Genomic DNA, 22444 nt, shown 5'->3' with positions numbered 1-22444 from the left:
CAATTTGAATATATAAACTATTTTGCAGTTAGCGGTCCGCGTGGTTGCTGATGAGTAATAGTCACAATACAGTAGTAACGATGGTTTTATTTACGTAACCATCGTACATATTTCATATAAATTTGGCAACTTGTTAGAATAGTTTTTTAGGGTAACTCTCATTATTTTATAATTAACATAGTTCATGTTGTCAATAAAAGAAATTATTTCACCAAAATTATTACCTTTTTTTCATAATAAATGTCAAGAGCAATTTATATTTGTGTTTAAATATGTATTTCTATTGCTATTGTGTCATTGTATACTATAACTAGCTGTAGGAATCCAAAAAAATCTAAGGGCCGATTTACATTATCTTAGTGTTTAGGAGAGTGCTTTAGTACAACTTGAAAGGCAAGTTCTTTAGCGTAGCGTTTACTAAAGCAAGTAGCGTTTACATGTTTCAACTAAAGTACTATCCTAAAGCACTCTGCTAAATACTAAGATAATGTAAATCGGCCTTAACTTATATTTACTAATTTATTAAGTACCTACTTTAAACCGGGCGTAAGTACAAATAAACTTCACATTTCGTTTAACAAAAGTACTAGGTACGTAACCAAGAGAGCTGTGTAATAATCCTATGCAACTATATATAAAAGAAAATAATTACACTCTCATTACACAAACTGACGTCATAAAGAGATTAATAAAACATGGAGCTGAACTCGGCTCATAATTACCTCCTCATAGTTACTTCACAGCGCAGGCAAGTTCAAACATGTTTATACTCAATCCCAACGACCTTGTTTTAAGTGTAGTTTATGAATCCCACATTCGAGTAAAGAGCCCATTAGTCAAATACTACTTACAAGTTTCTAACGAGATAACGAACGTATTGGAGTCAGAAAGCCATATATTAAAATTTAAATAAAACTTAAGTATTTAAGCGGTTTTCTGGCGATTTCAAAATAAATTTTCAAATATAGAACGATAAATGACAATCAACTCACATATCTTGTTGTTGTTGTTGTGATATTTATACATTTAAAAAAAACTACAACCTCCAAATTTCTGATCATTTGTGTTTTCTATTAGGCAAGTACGTGATCAGCCTTTGGGTCTAAGACATGGCGGTTTCCTCACGATGTTTTCCCTTCACTGTACGAGCGAGTGTTAAATCCAGTACATTGATGCACAGTCGGGTATTAAACCTACGACCTCTGGGACGAGAGTACACACTAAAGCCTCACCTATCCTAACATGAGCAGGTATATCAGAGTATTGGCTAGCATATATAATACCGTGTCCATGTAAATTATTTGTATGAGAAATCTTAATGTGGCGCGTAACCAGAGTTTCTACTGGTAGGCGCGGATGTTTTTGTCTTTATAGTTCAATTAACCTTTACTTCAATTTGTTCTTATGGAATAACTACAGAGAAAGAGATAAATGATCAGAACCTGACATCAGTGACGTCACTGTTAATTTAACAAACCTGGATCAAACGCTGATTTTATGAGTAAGGAATTGTTTATGGTCTACCTACCTACCTACTAATTGTTTATCATAGACACAGTAACAGTTTTATTAACTTGTGGCCCAGAAGATTTTGAGTTTGAGATTGTTTTAGAATGTTACCTGACCTTATACATTAGTTGATATCTATATGATTTACGCTCAGTACAAAATACTTTATGTAGATAACGTAGTTTTTTACCAAAGTGCCACTTAAGCCCGGATTTCCGATTCCGGAGCACAGCCTAGACATTCTCAATATTGTATCATACAGTGAGAACAGCAACCTACTATTTAAATTCTAAGCACTTGACAATTCCTATGACTTAAGGCCGATTTACATTATCTTAGTGTTTAGGAGAGCGCTTTAGTACAACTTGAAAGGCAAGTTCTTTAGCGTAGCGTTTACTAAAGCAAGTAGCGTTTACATGTTTCAACTAAGTACTATCCTAAAGCACTCTCCTAAACACTAAGATAATGTAAATCGGCCTTTAGAAGAGAGAAAAGAGATTCATGTATTTGTTTGTTTAATGTTAAATTTCCATTTTCTTTTCTTTTGTTTATTAATGTACTTACTTATGTTTTCTGTTTCATATATATCGTTTATCTATGTAATCTGTTTTGGCTTTATATATTTTCCAAGTGTTTTGTTTATAATATGTATTTTAGCTGTAAGATTACTTATAAATAAATGTATCATAATCAGAATTGATCATCGAGTATCGTACCATCAACAGATAGACAGCTAACAACCGTGCATCAGTTTGGTTGATAATAATAATCTAAGCAATTTCATAAAATAACTTTTTCCGCTAGTAGTTCCTGAAGCTACTCAATTTTTATCTATCCCTATATTCTATATTTGTGTGCTCCACCAAGACCATGGGCATCATACTCGAAACATTCAACAAAAAATCACAAAGTATAAAATTTTGTACCACAATACAAGCCGAAACAAGCATTACGTGACCGTGTTTTTCGACGATGATTCACCTTATATCAGGTTAGGCACACATACATGTAAAAGGTATGGTTAAGTGAATAATATCGAATACTACAATCTTATAGAATAACTAGACTATAAGAGTATAATAAAAAAACTAATACCGATTTGATATATAATTTTTAACAGTATGAAATTAAAGTAACTGTATTATTATTATTTATAATGTTAACAGAGTATATATTATGTATTACGATGTATGCATTCTAGGCCTACTTAGATCGATTGTGTCGGAGGTACAAAAATTCAATCCTGGCAACGAAAATAAAAAAGTTTTGATATTAAGTACTAACCCATCTAAGTACTTGTTAATAATCTCTATAGTAGAAAACAAACTTGCTAACCCATTATCTTGGTGCTTACTGCTTAGCTCTTTTAACTTCACGTTCCTATTTCCTCGACATCAAAGTCGCGAAATTAATAGCGAGTAATGACGTATATATGGCTGTCACGAAGACGTAACAAAATTACTGTGCTTTAAAAAATCAGTGGCACTAAAACCTATTTTAGGTCTGAGCCTCAGATTTCTGAATCTGTTTCATGATCATTTTTCAATCTAATAGGGAAGTAGGTGATTAGCCTCCTGTGCCTGACACACGCCGTCGACTTTTTGGGTCTTCGACGTGTCGGTTTCCTCATGATGTTTTCCTTTACCGTTCAAGCGAATGTTAAATGCGCACATAGAAAGAAAGTCTATTGGTGCACAGCCTGGGATCGAACCGACGACCTCAGGGATGAGAGTCGCACGCTGAAGCTTTGTTCAACAATTAGTATTCTCAATAACCAAAACCACACTTTCACACTTGTTTGAAACGACGCGCGATTAAACAATAATTATTTTATAAACTTTTTTTATTCAAAAACGACGTTAACGGGTACAGCCGCTTTCTTAATCCCACGGGACTCGAACTCGATAGAAAAAAAGAAATCTCGCCGAAGACAAAAACAATAATGCTTATTTCCGGTTGAGCGTACCTGTGGAGGTATGGAGCTTATATTACTTTCTACCAAATGGCGTGTCTGGCCCTTTCACAAATAAAAAATGTCCTGTCGTCCTAAAAACTTGAAGTGCATTCCTTGCATGATATAATTTCCTGCCTGTGTTTATTACTTTAAAATATTAAATTCAACATATGGGGTTTTCATGTGAATTATTTAAAATTCTAACACTGCATACCTACCATCTTTTTGTTGTAATGTCTACTGTAATAGATTAAATATTCAGTAGTTAAGTAAATATACAAGTAATGTTTGTTGATTTTAAATTCTAATAAAACTAGTTATAGAGAATTATAAAAAAAAATATCTACATATTTATAATAGCATTTATATTGTATTTATTTTTGAATAGTGATAAATGAAGCTCTTTTATGTATAAATATTAAAAACAATATAAACAGTATCATTATTTTTTTAACCACATTTCAATCCTAATTTAAAACAGGTTATATTTCTATGTTGTGTGCAGAAACAATCAGCAGATAGTTTATTACAAAACTATAACTTAATATTAATGTACCTTATTATTAATGTACTCTCACAGTAATTATACACTAAAAACAATTTATTTTGTTTATGGTCTTATGAACATATAAACAGCAAAACCTTAAACAACAAAAGACCTTAAAGACTGTATAATGTGAGAAAATGTTATCTAAATACCAAGTCCTAATAGTAAAATTCAAAATATAAAAGATATGGATTCAAAATATCGCACAGAGTATTATTATTAGTTTTATTACAGTTAACTAAAATAATAATTTTGGAAATTTAATTTCAATGTGTTATATTAAAAGCCCTAGAAATATTTACTCCGTCAATATTTGTTGCAATTGCATCATCTAAGACATAAAACTTACATATAATGATATAAAGGTTCATACATTAATATCACTGATACAAACATACAAAGTTTAATAAAACATACAAAGTAAAATTATGTTAAAATGATCACCAAATATAAGGTAGTAAGAAGTTGAATAGAGAACATATATTATGTATAAAGTAGAATAAAAATATGAGATTGAAAAAAACCTACAATAATGGAATGCCATATTTGAAGAATGTACAAGTATTATTGCATAGCATAGTAGTAATCTATTTAGCATTATAGCAATCTTTCCAACCAAATAATGTAATATTCCACAGTAATTTAAACCAATCACCAAGAGTCTCTATAGTCCACACCCACACAAGTTTGTCTTCTATAAATGATTGCTGCATATCATCTACTACTAGTAACTATAAAAATATCTTTGTGCTACTATGAGACTAAATTTTAATAGAATTTATGTCTCTTAGTGCCACTGCTAATTAGCATGTATATATACACATACATATATGAAGCACTTTATAAAAACAGGTATTTGCTAAAACATTTTGCTTACTTACTTAGATTAAACAAGTAGCTGACTGGACAGTTGGATCATGGCTATTCACAATTATTTATAAACAATTCAAGTTGCAAGGCAACCAAAGCATTTATGTAGTGTAATCAGCTGATAACAGCTATATGAACGCGAGCAACGTACGTAAATAGGCAGCACCGAGACGATAGGCGCATGCTTAGATATTGACCGAAATCAATTTTATCCACAACACACTAGACGCCGCGGCGTATGCACCAGTGGGCAGGTACTAATATTTCTCATGATCAACTAACAACTCGTCACCACGACTGCGCCTCGCGGTGCACAAATCGAATACCATTACTTATTCACCGATGCAAAGTTATAGCCGTGTGCGCCCTACATGCGCAGACAACGTTTCGCACCCTGTCACTTTATCTTTTCAACTCACCGTCCTTTGCCATTCCCAGGAACACGATGCACGTAAACAACCAAACCACATAATAAAACAAAATGGTAGTCCGGATCGCACTCGCAGCGAGATGAGAAATTTTATGAGCGAACACCTCACGAGTAGTAAAACGTTGTTACTATCTTAACGTAGTATTTTAACAGCCCCCCACCAATTTATTATCTGCCTTCACTGCACTCTATTGTTCACTTCGTTATGATATACAATATCCACCAACACTTTATCAGAACTAGAATTGTTCAGTTTATCAACGTTTTGCACTGATTTTTAGATCTACCACATCCACTTAAAAATAATGATCATTGAAGCGTTTGACATCGCGAGACAAAACACCCACACCAAAAAAATCTACATCACGACTGGCCTAGCTGAGCGCATTATAATTTCCACTCAAATGTATTCCTATTTCACTCGTTCACCATTCATTTGATTATTTCTCAATACGTGCGAAAGAGATAGAAATATTAAAATATTTCCTATGTATGAATAGGATCGGTGTTATGAAGTATCCCTCCCTAGAGCGCTGGCCAAAATCGAGTTGAATGGACCCGAGACGCGCTCAACCATTGGATCGATTCTAGTCACGTGATATAAATATGTCGCTGACTGCATTTATAACCGCGAATTTTAAACTTATGTACTGATTTATATACATTTTATCTCGATCATTAAATTCAAATGGTCTATAATACTTTGATTAAAGTTACTACTTAATGTTATTGTTGTGTAAAGTTATTTTTTCTTTAAAGTAGCTACACTGCAAAGCTATGCATAAATATAAAATCAATTATGAATTGTGTACAATACATACATGTATTAAATAAAATTAGGTCTATGTAATAATTCAGATCAAACACAAATAAATAAATGTTTAAAAAATAAGGTGTCAATATTTACTTGCTTTAAATAATCTACAAGTTTTTATAAAATCATTTATTATATACATATTACATTACCAATGTTCTTAGGCCAGATACATACACAATGAAACTACAAAAAGAATTTAATGAAATTTATTTTATAAATATTGTTAAAGCAAATAAAAATATATTATATACACTCCCAGTGTGCCATAAAAATCATTTCCACATCTCTTTGACTCTGATGCCTTTGTAAATTATCAGCCTTCAAGGTAGGGTCAGCATTAAAAAAATAAAGAAGCTAAGTGAGCTGGTTTACAATTGACAGAATTATTCATATTTTCTGCCATACCAACTACTGTCACTGGTGTTAGATGTTTTACCTTAGACTTAATTTATGGGTAACAAAGAATACATTTATTACTAAAACACAGTAAAGGGTTTTAAATAATTAGATTTATTGAGTACGAAAATATATCCTAGTCACTATAATTAAGCAAAGAACTTAATTTAGATTTTATATAAAGTAAAGTGTACTTTCTGTCTTTTAAACCAAACAAACATTTCTCATTGAAAAGCACTTTATTATGTGTTGCCACTATTTATAGTTTTAATATTATTTTTGATACTTAAATGAGTTTAAATTATCAAACACAATACTGATAGCAATATTTTTATAAATATAAATTGTGTGCAATGACGGAAAATATACAGGCTAGTTGATTTAACATCTAAATTCCAAGGCCGAAAACAGATACAATGCAGTACATAGTTTTATTTTCCCAGCGAACAGTGCATGAACCATCTGTATTGTTGTCCCAGAAACAGGATGAAGCAGTGTGCAGCCCTGCACCATTCTTTTGCATAATTGTACAGGTCACTATAATTCAGAATACCATATATATTATTTTAAACATGACATCATATTTTAAAAATATGTATCTAGACAAAAAGCACAAAACAGTTTTCTTTTTAATGTTATGTTTACATTAGATATTTTGACAAAAAAAGCCAGGCTTTAAGCCTTTATTATATCTCTATTACACTCATACTGCATACAGAATTATTTTAAGGAAAATTAGTAAAAAAACATTAGAGAGAGAACATTATAAAGGGGTAAAATCCCTAGATGAAAATTTACTAATTCATCGAGCACAAGAACCCTAACACAGCTGTACTTACCAATATATTTGTATGGTTTTTGAAGCTTTGTAAGTTGACCTAAACACGATTCTACAACCGCCGATGTCCACTGATTTACTTTATTGTGCTGATACGCCGTTCCTCCAATAGAATTTTCGATTGCCTCTTTTATAATTTTACTCACATCGTCCACGATGAATTGATTCTACAACAAAAATGTTCCGGATATTGATACTTGTGATCGATTTCGTGTTAACTTTATGATCAACAATTTGTTTACTTACTTCTTCAGTTAAATCGTTGCACTCTTTAACATCCATGGCTAGAAATTCTTATTTCCTAAAATTTGGTATTTGTTGATATCGATTTTATTGAGACTTCTAGAAACCCTACAAAATACAACAAAATTTGACGCTAACTAATGCTGCAAAATTTGGAAACTTAAATGTCAGTGCAACTGCACTCTCCTCTCCACAGAAAAAGCGGGTAGCACAGTCATTGTAAGTCTACTTCAATTAAAGCATAGAGTAAATTAACATTTAACCTGTGCTGTTATATTAACGTTTTATTCTACTTCTTTCAACCTACAATAACCTACAAAACCTAAAGCGTGTAAAGCCGTGTCTGTCCGGTCCGCTAGAACATTTATTAAAGCAAGCAACAATATACCAATGTATAGTGCTTTTCATTAAAGAAGTCCCGCGGAGATTTTTGTAACTAAATTTGACAGGTCGGCCATGTTGTCGTTCGTCGATGTTATCAAGTTCGTTTGTTGTGGTAGATTTTTGTGAGTTTTTAACTAGCTTAGTGCATTTTATAGATTGTTTACAATGCCAAAAGTTGTAAAAAGTTCGGTTTGAGAAATTATATTGAAGATGAAAGTTGAAGATGAGATGAAGATGAGAGTTCTGTGAAGCGGAACAAAAGAATCAAGGCGTTTTAATACCACTAACACTAAACAGTAAGGGTATGTTCCGATATACACTGCGACCACTGTACAGAGTACCGTCAATTTAGTATACTGTGAAACCGTTTCTCTATAGCCAGCTATACTGGTTACAATTTAAAACGGAACGCAGTCCACTGTCCAGTATACTAGTCAGCTTCGTTTTTCGACACAGGTTTCAAATGAGTGCATCAAAGTTTTTCAATTCAACAAGAAAAACTATTATTGGAGTATTATCGCATTAAAACATCTATATTAATATTAACTGTCAATTGAATTAATACTACAAAGAAAGTAAGTTAGAATTTTAAATGTTTGTTATTAAACTGTAAGTTATATCAGCCGTTAGGCAATCAAGTGGTTTTGATTGATCACGTGATCAAAGCACTGCGAGTACCTTACCTCGAAAACGCCAGTGCTCGCAGTAGAAGTATAGCGGGGATTTGTGACGTCATATATTTCCCTAGGACGCTGCGGCTGTATACTGGCAGTCCATAGAGGAACGAATTTTTGAACAGTGGGAGCACTATACAGTACTCGCAGTGTATATACGGAACATACCCTAAACAATGTTCGGACTTCGGAAGAGAGTCGCCGGCCGCCGCTATAACAGGTACTTTTTAGAGTTGCCACATAATATTTTTTTGCTGTATTGATGGGACTTTTGACGTGATAACGTCTTTAAAATCGTTTTAGTCGGGTGACATGTTCAGAAACTTGTGTCACACCAAAACCTCACGAGCGCGATCGCAGGTATAACGAGAGAGAGACGGACCGATCTCCCGTCTCATCTCGAGCGCTGCCAGTCATTCCGTGAATGTATGAAGAAAAATGTATATCATAGTCGAATAAGTAAACTTGTCATTTTACAATTTACACCCGAAATTTATCATCAAAAGTGTGAATAAAACGATAGATGTAATTTAAAATTTGAAAAAATTGTTATCTTCATTAATTCCTTACTTCCCAAAAACTTATATCACCAATAAGACGTTATCACGTAAACATCTCGATCGTAAACCTACTTTACAAACAACCAATATTTTTTATGATATAAATTCATTTTTGCGACAAAATTGATCAAATACTTAACGTATGAAACTAGGTACTTAACTGAAATTAAAACATATATTACATAGTACATAAGCATTATAAACTTAAAGTTACTATAATTTTTAATAGTTCATTATTTAATTGTAGGCGTGTCAGAGAGAACTGTAACAAGAATTACAAATGAAGGTATAACAGCGGCGAGTACTTCGAACAAAATTGTCACTCCGTGGAAGAGTCGCATCCGAAATAGTATCAATATAAAAAAGAACAATTATATCTTCGGCTAGTGATACTGAAACAGAATCTGATTCTGATTCCATCCACTCTTCAGACAGTGATGTTCCTATGGCCGCTGATATAAAATTATTCAATAAAACTCTGAATAAAAAATTGTAATGCTTTTCTTTACCCTATTTTCTCATCTTATCCCTGTAAGTAGGTAGAACACCGCTTATATAAGTAAATAAAAATATACTTTTTACATTACAGAAATATTGTTTCATCAAAGTATGCAGAAAATAGTATTATTTGATAAATTAAATATACTAAATGTAAACTAGGTAAATTTTTTACTCATAAATGGTAATATTACGTCACGCGATTACAGCGCTGCGTCTGGGTGAATTTTTTCGTGTAAAGGACTATAGTTCCAAAAATCTCCGCGGGTCTTTAATCATGAAAAGGACTATTGCTGAAGTGCCAGTACAAAACAAATATTTAGATGTCGCCGTCTCACTTTAGCATTATTATAAGAACCCATCTACAGATATCAAGTTCTACGATAATAATTATTAATGTCATAAGTTGCTGGTAGTCAACTGTCAACCGAGACGCAAAAGCTACTGATTTTATATAATCTATACCGTGGTTTATTTCAATTTTCAAATCAAATTTCAATTTAGTTGACATTTTTGATTTTTAGTTCGGGTACAAAATATGGATTTGTAAATTTTATTTTAATGGCTTCATCAGTGCAAAATAATAGGGTTTCTCCTTCTGGCTATTGTGCATGTTGTCGAACGTGCAATATGTATTGCTGGAGGGCATTAAAATGGATTCCAGTACTGTTGATAGTTTCTATTGTGACATGGTCGTATTATGCATACGTTCTCCAGTTATGCATTTGTGAGTATTTCATTAATTTTATTATAATGTGAGATCTATTCAATGAACGAAACATGATACTATGATACTTTACAGTTACCATTGAGAGTACAGTGCAACAATGTGTCTATCTCGTGCTTTACCACATTTTATTTATAATGTTCGCTTGGTCGTATTGGCGAACAATTTTCGCTGACATCAAGTCGATTCCTGATAAGGTGAGTCCCATGAAACAAAATCAACTTAGTAATTTTTTTGAGTTTGCTATTAAAATTTAATTCATAATTTAAATGCATGTTGTGTTTTATACGGCTCACATACTCATGATCAGTTTTTTGTTTAGTTAATGTTCGAAATATATTTAAATATAATTTATTGCCATAGTAAATAGAAATCGAGAGCTCATTTAAATTGATAGTTAGTCATGTTACGTTATGGCAGAAACTAATGACCTACTTTAACCAAAGGAAGGAAAGTACATATAGCCATTATTTTCATATTACCATATTTTATTTATTTCAGTATAAGTTACCTGAAGAGGAATTAGAAAAGTTGTTAAGTGCAGACACAGAAGAAGGACAGCGTACAGTTTTGGAGAATTATGCTAAAGATCTTCCAATAGTCACTAGGTAAATGTATATTATATTATCAAATGTTAGAGATGTATTGGTGCTTGACAATGATTTTTTATCATAACATAACATGGGATAAATTATTTATGTCTGTATAGAATGTACATGATTTTTTTCTAAAACAAAGAAATATAATTCAGACAACAATCGAGAAATTAGGATTTTATTCGTAACTCAATAATGGGTGTCTATTGAAATAAATTATTTAAGAATAATTTTATTATTGCCTAAAATAATTTTATTTTCTCAATCCTAGCATCATAAGTGCTTTACGAAAATTCATCAGGGTCCTCTTTAATATGGAAAGCAGAAAAGAAATATTAGAAAATTTCGCTAGCACTATCCCTGTTTTAACAAGGTTTGTTGCTTATATTGCAGTAGCTAGAATTGAGAAAATAAATATTTTTATGGCCCATGTGAATATTCATAACTTATTGTAGGTTTCAGTAGTGAAAATTATAATATAATCTGTCACCACCAAAAATAATATGACATTTTATTGAGTTACTAGTGGACCCGAAAACGTTGTCCTGCATGATATTTCAAGCGATTAGTAAAGCAAAGTATGAAAGTACCGACTGCAGCGCCATCTGGCGGGCTGATTTGTGAATCTAAACCATTCCCAGATCCCCTTGAACACACACAAAAAATTTCATCAAAATCGGTCCAGTCATTTGAGAGAAGTTCAGTGACATACACACTCACAGAAGAATTATATATATATAGATTGAGTCGTACAGTGTAGTGTTAGTACTAATAATATATGACAGTACAATGAAACTGTGTCTAGTAGGTATTAAAACATTGCTTTATTTACAGAACAATGTCAGGGTCAGTGCGGTATTGCAACCGCTGTGTTCTTGTGAAGCCAGACCGTGCCCACCACTGCAGTATATGTGCTAGATGTGTACTAAAGATGGATCACCATTGTCCATGGGTGAACAATTGTGTCTGTTTCCACAACTACAAGTTCTTCATGCTATTCCTTGGATATGCGTTGCTGTATTGTGTATTCATTATGTCAACGTGTTTGCCATATTTCATCAAGTTTTGGAAGGTAAGATTATTTAAACAGTTTTCATTTATCTATGGAATGACAAATTGCACTGCTTATCAGATTTGGATTTACTTCAAAATTTATAAATCCTTACAACTAACACTGGCTAACTAACAACTAATTAGAAGTAAGAAAAATTGATTTTGTTTTAGCAAGCCTTAAAGGCTTAATTATACATACAATTAGGTTAGCAAGTAAATTTTCTTTGAAATTATATGTATGAATCAACTGTAATGAAAATTATTGTCTTATAATAATTGGCACATTATCATTGGACGCTACCAACATTTAGCAAAAAGTTAAGTTGCCTGAAAGAGCTTGAAGTTCGGCCTTAGTTTTGTCCTTGATCAATAAAATTTACTTGCAAAAAAAATAAAATTAATACAATGGGATTGTTAGCTCACATTTTAATACTTTAAGGAATAGAAAGAAAATAATTATTTTATTTATAGTAAATTATTTTTGATACATATTAACCTAGTTGTCGACTGATAATTTTATAATTGCACTATTTATGAATATTACAGATGTATCAGGAATACAAGCATGCTCACTGCGATCGTTTTATTGAAAACGGTTCATATACTAAACAATGCATGGATATTCTTAATGTAACTCCCTTTTTAACTTAGCTCGAATCATATTAACATTAGATATCCGTAGTTCAAAATGTCACTCTTATCATTTACATACCATAAGTATAGATTTTCATTTATATTTAATTATGATTAAAAGTACGTTTGCCATAATCCGAAACATTGTAACTAGTTTGGCCCTTATACATAATAAAAATTGCATCCTTTTAACTAATCTTTCGTCTTTTTCTGTTGTCACAAATGAATACTTTAGTAAAAGTTTCAATTAGACAGTTTCTTTATAAGGGACTGATTGTCAAATAGTTTTACTCCATTTCAATCCTACTATTAACCATTCCTACATAAGTAAAGTTTTACCCTGTGCGGATAAAATGTTTTCATATATATTTCATAATATTTTAATTAAAAATTTACTATGTACTTATATACGTTTTTTTCTTAAAATTACTAATTATGCCATAGTGAATGTCGGGTGTTATTGTTAATTACTACTAAGGATTTGGGCACATATTTAAAACAGTTAGTCGGATAATGTTAGGTTTAAAAATAGCGTATTTTCAATTAATTTGTATCTGAGAGCACTTTTGGTATACATATGTATTAATTAAGCAAGAAGGCGATCGGCCATCTACAGCCAGAATGATTGTTTTTCCGGAAAACTAACTCTACGGAGGTGGTCTGCATACATAAAAATTTGCGTGCAATTATAACAAAGCAAGTACAGTATCGTCTATTCTTACATACGAAAATGTATCAATCAGCTACGAAACTCGCAGGCAAGGTCGTGGCCGCGGTGATTTTATGTATTTTGTGTCATAACTTATCTGATATAGATATAGGACGTAACATTCCTTGTTAAAAGTACTAATACATATTTCATTGTTAATAGAACTACTTATTCAATATAATCTAAGTTTTTATCTTTTTCGTAGAAAATCGTCGTTCGTTTGTTTTACGTACATTAAAGGCCCATTTACACGATGCCATTTTCTTGTACATAGGATGCCATACTGGTATGAAAAATTCGACAACGCAAATACGTGCAATACTTGAACGAAAGCGCTATTAAATGGTATACGCACGTACAAGCCTAAACTTGAAAGCAATAATATAATAGTTGTATTGATGTAAACAAAAAGCATATGCAAGTATTTCCTAGTCAAAACTTGTATACAATAATTGCATTCAAGTTTTCAAGTGTAAACAGTTGCATACAATTCTTGAATGTCAATTATTGCGCTTCAATTATTGCTCTGGTATGTACAAGAAAATGGCATCGTGTAAATGAGCCTTAAGTTTCTAATAGGAAGAATAAATACTAAACGAAAATATACCAACGTACCTGTCATCCATTGTTTTTATTTGAAATTAGAAAGTAGAAATCATAGCCTTTTAAAATATCATCTAGATAACGGTGCGTAACTCATTAGTTAAATATAGGATATGTTCCACATTGTTTTCCGTTGTATCGCAGTGGGGATGACTTTTTTGATAATATGATGTATATGAACAATGTGGAATATATGTGTATTAATTAGTTTTAGCTATTTTAATAACTAAGCTATTGTTCATTGAAGTTGATGACGTGGATACTAATTAAAATCAAGGGCTTTCGAACGAACTTAAAGTTTCGTGTCAAATTAAAAATGATATAGAACCTTTTTAACATTGTCAAGAACAGTTAATAGTTGTTTGTTTTTCACGACTTAAGTATAAATAATAATTGCTCCCATAAATTTCAGTTAAAAACATTGTTAAATAAAATGTAAGAAAAACTTATATATGTCACCGTAAATTTGTAAACACCGTTAGATTGTAATCTATCTCGCGAGATTATAAACTGTCGAAAGATTGTGAACCTCAACGAACTGCTTACAATTTAACGTATTATTATTCGGTAGTTATATGATATTGTTGGGAAGTAAAATTAATCTGTAATTGACCAAAGAAGTTTGAATGATAACTAAGTTAGTGTAGTACAATCTACCGAAATAATAATACGTTAAATTGTAAGCAGTAAGCTGAGGTTCACAATCTTTCGACAGTTTATAATCTCGCGAGATAGATTACAATCTAACGGTGTTTACAATTTTACGTTAACATAAATAATATAGATTGATGCAAGTCTTTATATATTATATATTCATCTGCAGGGTGATTTCGGTGCAGCTGGAAGCTCGGGTCGTTACCACATAGTGTTCGCATTCTTTGTGGCTCTCATGTTTGCGGTATCTCTTGGTTCGCTCTTCGGCTACCATTGCTATCTTGTATCGCATAATAGGACTACGTTAGGTGAGTACATTTTATTTCGTACAATTATTATATTAAATACACTAGCTTATAAATCTGATTATTGAAGAAATGGCAGCGCGATTCAGATTCTTATTCATTCTTTTGATGATTCGTAAGGAACCAATTATTCTAATGAGCAATTAACAAAATGCTGTTTCTTGATTCTAATACAACGAAGCAGCTCTATTTGCATTAGTTTCTTTGTTACGAACTTGGTTCAGCGAACAAACGACAAGTGAATTACTGATATAAGAATATCATTTTAAATATACGATTATTCATTGGAACTCTAAACTAAAGAGCTATATATTGTACGTTAATGTGTCGAGGTATTGATAAAGTTCTTCAAATGTAACGTAATCTATATGTCGCAGCCAACTAGCTTAATAAGCCGTTCAATTAACAGCCTAGCCTCTTAACTAAACAGCGCCGTTTAACTATCGGCCTGGATGATATTCAGCCAGTTGATTTGAAATATGGCGTCGGCAAACCACAACTTTGATAGTGTTTTCCAAAATTGTAATGAAAAACAACAAGTACAATGGAAGAATGTAGTGACATTTATAACGTGAATTTAGCTGTGACTGACTCAGGCAATTTAATTTTTAAATAAATATTTTTTATAAAAATATTGTTATATTATATTGTTTCACCTTTTTTATATCTGCCACATAGACACTATCGTACGAATGGCCTAAGCATTAGCCAGCCGGTTTGTTAAACGTTGTTGCGGCTGAATATCTTTCAGACCGCTAGTTAAACGGCGCTGTTTAGTTGAAAGGCTAGGCTGTTGATTGAATGGCTTATTACACAAGTTGGCTGCGACATATACATTGTATGAGCAAATAATTGTATAGTCATAGATATTATTAATCTACGACATATCACGTTATCACAATTCTGATTTATCAATTATTCTTACATTTGTCATAGGATTTTCCCATTAGTTTTCCTGTTATAAATCATAAGTAAATACCACGGTTATATATTAAAAACACCAATCGTATTTGTTACGAATAGTAGATTTTTAGAACTGGCTAGTTCTTTATAAAATAAAGAATTGTATTCGAAATTTATAATTAACGTTTTTAATGACGAAGTATATCTGATATCTGAAAATACTGTTTTTTTTTTATTAAACGAAAATTTGCTTTCAGATATGCTTGTGTCATACAACCATTCAGGAAGTCCGACGGGACAGATAGTTAACTCTATGCTATTAAATTTGTTTAATGGTAACAGCATATATTCCGTAGAATTGAACAGTATAGTGCCTTAGTTTCTTGGGTCGTTATTGTAGTAGATGGTAGAGTTTGTTTAGATTGTACTGGTAGGAACTAAGGATTATTCTATAATAAAGTTGTATTTAATCAAAATGCTTAAAAAAAAGTAGTTTTCCGGCGTAATGCAACATTTTTGGGGTGAGGGAAAGTTTACGAGTACCTACGTTGTAGCACCCAAAAATTACGTCTTACGAAAAATTTATAATTTCCTTGATTTTAATAACACAAATCACTAGTATAGAAGATGTATCCTAAACTCCGTAATGTATTGTTTATTTTTGAAGTTATACTTCTTTAGGCGCGTTATGATAAATTTATGAGAGTGAAATTTTACGATGCGCGCGCACCGTGACACAAAATTAACAGAATGAAGTTGCCCAAAGAAGATACTACGGCATTGGACATAATTTTAAAACAACATTCGAATAATAATAGAATTTATGTTACACTTAATGTAAGAGAATAATGATAAATATTTATTTATTTAATTATTCAAATGTAAACTGAATTTTATTGACTATGACTTTTCCAGTCTTTGATTATTTAATTGTAATTAATTATTTGCATGCAATCAAAAACTATTTTTAATAATGCCAAAGAAGTATAACTTACGCGCGTACATAAGTACACGCTCCCTTTTTTTGTGCATAATATCTTAGTGAATTTGAATACAAATTTCAGAAGCATTCCGTGCTCCAATGTTCCGTGGTGGCGCCGACAAGAACGGATTCTCGATTGGTGCCTTCAAAAATTTCAAAGAGGTGTTTGGCAATAGTCCAAACCTCTGGTTCCTGCCTGTGTTTACGAGGTACACGGTTAATATATATTTTTTTACAGCATTAACATAAATTATTTCTAGATGAATTCCCAATCAGTAGGGTTTTCTACTGTCTTTAAAATGTTAATACATTGCGATTTCGTCTCCAAATACGAAAGTCTAACATAGATAATTTTATGCATAAAGTGACCAAATTTGGTATAGAAATGGGGAAGCTTACCTATCCTTTTTACACTCATAAGGGACCACCAGGAAATGCTATGCTATTGCTATGGACGGTACGATTTTTCACAAAACTACCAAAAATTCGAACTCCGGACCTCTACAGTGTAAATATCATTGGATAATTCTTATGCTATTATTATTGTGTGTGTTGCAGCTTAGTATTGCTTAGATTTAGATGTTTTGCTATGTTAGAGTGTATATGTGTGGTGTCTAAGTATAGTCTAGATTTTTAGTTCTAGGATAACGTTATTAATTATTAATTCAAAAGTTTCGGTTTTCAAATGCCTTAATATCGAATCTGCTTTTCTCCATCCATTGACTGTAGTAACCCATCATTATGGAAAATATATGCGCCCGATTTTCTGAATATAGTCTGTTGTTAACGTGCTATACCTCGTCAATAAGTCCCTTCTGTCCTCTCGTCTCAAAATTGTTATAAATTTATAAACGATTCCAATTTTAATATTGAGTTTTCGTAATTCCTATTGTATCATCGCTACGGATGTTGAAATCGAAATTAGGTGTCGTCCTTAGATTTCATGGGCTTTTTCTTATTGTCAATAAAGAATAAGTATTAAGTCATTTAAATACGTGATGGGTTTTCAGAGTAAGGGCAGGATCTCCGAATTCATCGAAATAAATGTTTAAAGAACTTTATTTCTCATTACAATTTTTTTTTAAATGAGAAACTTAATATATACCAACGAGATACACTTCGCCATTAGATGGCCGTCCTAATTTTTAGATAACACCGAAATTATATTAAAAAATACAGTCGAATATTTTTTGGACACATTTTCATAAAATTTACAAAAATAGGGCTTTTTAATATCGTTTAGGTTTGCATGTTGTGTGAAAAAGAAGTGAATGACCTAATGTTTGTCCGTGGTTACGAAACGTGTAACTAATTTCAAAGTGTCTACTAACATATTAATATTATGTATGTATGCATCATAAATTTATTTTATCATATCATAACACGTAAACTTCAAAATAATGGGACTTACTAACTCGCTCTTGAAAAGTTAATAAACAAGATATTGGACTATATAAGGTATTGTAATTTTTATCAATTGCAAGTGATTTGCTTGAAAGCATTTTGCATGTCTGGCGAATTGAAAGTTAACATACTAATTAGTACGCGAATAGCTTATTTTACATTGCATAACGAATAAATTTTAATTCGACATTAATACTATATTGCGAACAGAAACATAAAGAGTCTTGCACTAAATACACGTTAAGGCTTAAGCCGCACTACGGTTAATACTGCGGTTTGTACCTCATAATCTAACAAATAAATCTGCTTGCGGCGTTACCACGTTAATTTCTAATAATAGGCTCCCATATAAACGTTACTGTTCGATTTATTATTCAAATTAAAACATTTTATAAATTGGTAGGTACCACAGTAACAATACTTTCACTGTACTTAATCGTTGTGGATTAATGTCAACGGATTCTCGAACGACCGCTGGTAGAGCAGCCTAAGCCTTACTGTATATGCAATAAAAGCTAAAATTCCATCCAGCCTGGGTGACGGCTGCGAATACCCGGTGCGCCGCGAGCACCAGCTACAAACTTTCACGACTGCGCCGGACGGGCTCGGGTACGAATCTATGGGCACCACGCGCTCAAGGTCAGATCGCACGCACATACCTTGAGAATAAGACCTATGACTTTCATGTCTAATCATATCCCCATGACTCGACCTTTTCAGCGGCATGTTAGGCCGTCAAACAAGGTGCTTATTCTGGTGCGAGTCGAGAGATAAATTAGATAATAACAAAAATAACATTGGAGTAAACAAGGAACAAATTACTATTTTGATACATACGTGCGTATTTCTGAAAAATATTTTTAAACACTACATCAGAATAGGTACGGAAGCTTGTTTAGTATCTGTGCTTACAAATTAAAGGACAAAAATAAATATGCGATAGTAATTTAAATTGCCTTATTTTTTATAATTTATAACTGTTAAATAGTGTAATTTATGTCTGTTGATGGGCGACTCTTACGATGGCGGCCTAGCGTACCTGGAGCGATCACTATATATTTTATCTAACAATACGATTGATTATAATTCTGTATTTATAATTTTCTTTTTCTTTTATTATGTTTCTGAAAGTTTTTTATAAAGTGGGGATATAATTACACTTAAAAATACATCTTCTGATTTATGTTAACATATTTTATTTTGTGTATTTTTATTCGAAAGTCATAGCCGAGTGGCCTATTGTGTTGTCCCCAAACGCGATTCGAAATTATTATTTGTAGAGTTAATTGTAATCATTTATCGATATTAGTGTAATTTCTAGTTATGTATTGCTACCGTGAGCTATGTACTTTTAAAACTATTTTACAAAGTTTCAGTACGTTTGTACGCCTATAAGAAAATATATTAGTGGTGCTAAAATATGGCAATAAAATTACACCTTGCAAATGTGCCAAATAGAAATCCATGAATTTAAATTGAATTTGTTCGAATAGTCTTAACTGCTCAATTTTAAAATTAGTGCCAAGCTCGCAATTTAATACCCGTAATTATAATTAGCTTGGTTTGAGCCGTCGGTTTTATACTCAAGATATGTGAGCGTCGGACGTCATTGAACGAAACCCAAACTATAATTCCATTGCTTATGCATTTATTTTAGAGCTATATACAACACACAAGACTGATGCTATAATGTTAAACTGTATAGTGTATTTTGTAAGTCGTTTTGTGCACAATAAAAGGTTTTGTTCATTAATTTTGTTTCTTTTATTTTTTATGCCAGTACACGCTGTCAGGTGACTTACAAAGTTGGGATTTTAATATTACTCTACGGCGTTACATTTTGAATTTTACCGAATGTTCTAATTATTGTGAAGTCATCTGATATGAAATTACGCATTAGTCGCTATGATAAAGCAAAGCAAGCAAATGGATGCAAGTGACTTCGTGAAATTGGCAATCATTTCGTCTGTGTGATGTATAAATGCAAATTACACAAAAAGACCTATAAGAGCCGTGTGCCAGCCCAATATTTAACTATCTCTCTCAGTCTTCTTTAAATCGTCGGGTTCCTCCACAAGAACACTAGCAAACATTAGAATAGCCTTGTGGAGGGGTTCGATGCTTTAATACCATTTTAAAACGCAGAGTTCAGTAGCGTAAGTTTTACAATTTTAGCGTGGCAGTGGCATACGAAACTGAGAGATGGAGACTTTGTCCCCGAAGGGGGCGGACCGTCCCGCAAATAGTATAAGGAACACTTACAATTTCGTTATATTTTTATTATAATTTTATTTAAATAAAATCCTTACAACTAATATACGCTTTTCATTCATCAACATTCGAGTTTTCCAAATTGCGTCATTCACTTCTTTTTCGTAAAGAGTTGTGTCCTTTTGCATGCTATTTATGTCAACCACTTAGGAGTGACTAGATTGCTTGTTACCATCGTAGAATTCTGATGGATAGTAAGTGGGTATGTGTGCCAGTAGTACAGCTATATATGGATGGATATTTAAATGTGTAGATGGCTACTTTTATTCTCTTTATGTAGATTTTAGTGGCATACGAACAAAATCCCTCCTCAATACACAGTTTTAGTTTTTATTACAATTAAAACATGGATATTAAAAAAACATTTGCGCTATTTATATACATAACACATTCACACGCTTGATGCATTTTGTAGTACTTTTTATTATTATACCAGAAAATATTCAATAATAAATTTCAAATTTAATGTTTGTCTGATATTTGGTATTTTCTGGTAATTATCAAACCTCGTAAAGAATAATGACTAGCAATGGTGTAGCTTTGGCGATGGGATCGTCTACCCGGTACCTCAACAAGATGAAGACACGGAATCACTTCTGAGCTCAGAAAGATGGGACCGTTGGGGCGAAAGGGCGCGGCCCTTCGACGAACGAGAGAGCTCCTCGTACGACGAACTCTGAGTAGCGGGCTGGTCACGTTTACGAAATGCAGGCTTAGTGTATTATGTGTAGGTTTAAAAAAAAATATGGATTTATTAGTTACGCAGAAACCTAAAAATTACATAATTGGGCTGTTTACAACCTACGGTTTTGTGGTGTTGTATCTTGTTGCAGCACAATCTCAGTTAATATGATCATTTTAAATACAGTCAAAATCTGTTATAACGACATCGAAGGGACTACTCATATTTGGTCGTAAAATCCGATAGTCGTAACAGCCGATGATGTTATTAAGTACCTAATACAATAGAATTCAGCCGGGACCTTTGATTTTGGGTAAAATAATCGGTATGTTGTTCTAAACAATGTCGTCGTAAACGGTTTTGACTAGATTCTTAAAAACATCTGTTTTGAAAATTCGCAATACATAAGTATTCGCTGCGAAACTAACATTTTATGCGATGCAGTTCACACGTCTTAAATAGAATTTCTTTAATAAAATAGATATTTAACTGGGTTTATTTGAACCTGTTTAATATGGTGATTTAAAGTGAAATTAATTGATGTTAAGAAGCGGCAACACAGTCTTCGTACTTACTATTATTAGGCCTTAGCCATAGTTGTATATTGCCTGCCATGTAACGTGACCATTTATTAAAAATGTATAGAACGGTGCTGATCCTTAAGTAAAATTAAAAAAATATTATATATTAAAATTAAAAAATGAAAAAAATTGTCTCGACCCTTCGAATGTACCCACATTAAAGTTCTAATCATCGTGTATATAAAGTTACTATTTAAAAAAGTTTTAACACGTCAGTATAAATGTATAAAATTCATTATGAGTCACTGTAGGTTGTTCCGATGTACAACAGATCAATGTAAGGTTTCATAAGATAGAATTAATACAAAAATTATTAATGTTAATCCAGAAGCCCATTAAATGTATAATATCTATAAATTGATAGTGGATTCGCGATTCGATCACGCTGTACGCGTACGCTGCCAAGATTACCCCGGAAATCAAGTGAACTTGATTGGTTGTAAATAGTGCTTTTAACTAAAAAGACTGCTCTAAATAGTAGTTATAAATTGAGTTAATTTTATTAAATTCCAGCCAGAATTTTGTTAGTTTATATATTACATTCCATTGTTAATCTGATGTATATGTTTATAATTTATAGTACATCCTTGCGGTGCGTTGTAAGTTTGTTGTTTTAAAGAA

The 22444-nt window shown here is 32.2% G+C and overlaps 3 protein-coding genes across 11 annotated transcripts in view; 1 reads left to right on the top strand and 2 right to left on the bottom strand.

Annotated features, from left to right (window-relative positions):
• Positions 1–5714, bottom strand: part of LOC125053482 (protein capicua homolog) — a 41692-nt gene extending 35978 nt beyond the window's left edge. Inside the window, exon 1 of one of the 2 annotated variants that reach the window (XM_047654821.1) lies at positions 5300–5714. The gene's annotated coding sequence lies outside the window, so the exon portion shown is untranslated. The remainder of the gene's footprint in view (positions 1–5299) is intronic. The other variant, XM_047654822.1, reaches the window with a different exon arrangement.
• Positions 5715–6618: 904 nt separating this feature from the next.
• LOC125053491 (dynein light chain Tctex-type) lies at positions 6619–7787 on the bottom strand. Its single transcript, XM_047654842.1, has 3 exons — positions 7608–7787; positions 7363–7528; positions 6619–7060 (listed from the first exon to the last, which is right to left on the bottom strand). The coding sequence occupies exons 1-3, from the start codon at positions 7641–7643 to the stop codon at positions 6912–6914; spliced, it is 351 nt and encodes a 116-aa protein (XP_047510798.1). The 5' UTR covers positions 7644–7787; the 3' UTR covers positions 6619–6911.
• A 2374-nt stretch (positions 7788–10161) lies between these two features.
• LOC125053486 (palmitoyltransferase ZDHHC2-like) lies at positions 10162–21956 on the top strand. Of its 8 annotated transcripts, none has more exons than XM_047654829.1 (9): positions 10162–10447; positions 10523–10644; positions 10949–11055; positions 11878–12115; positions 12643–12726; positions 14865–15003; positions 16968–17094; positions 18821–18928; positions 21099–21956. In XM_047654829.1, exons 1-9 carry the CDS (start codon positions 10282–10284, stop codon positions 21238–21240), a joined length of 1233 nt encoding a protein of 410 aa, XP_047510785.1. In that variant the 5' UTR covers positions 10162–10281; the 3' UTR covers positions 21241–21956. The 8 variants fall into 8 exon arrangements, with proteins under 8 accessions (XP_047510785.1, XP_047510786.1, XP_047510789.1 ...); XM_047654830.1 differs by having other exon boundaries at positions 10163–10447; positions 18821–18898; XM_047654833.1 differs by lacking the exon at positions 21099–21956 and adding an exon at positions 20465–20604 and having other exon boundaries at positions 10164–10447; positions 18821–18898.
• The last annotated feature ends 488 nt before the right edge of the window (positions 21957–22444 follow it).

The sequence above is a fragment of the Pieris napi genome, chromosome 11 (genome assembly GCF_905475465.1).
Source record: "Pieris napi chromosome 11, ilPieNapi1.2, whole genome shotgun sequence".
Classification (NCBI taxonomy): domain Eukaryota; kingdom Metazoa; phylum Arthropoda; class Insecta; order Lepidoptera; family Pieridae; genus Pieris; species Pieris napi.
This window is presented reverse-complemented; position numbering and strand designations above follow the sequence as displayed.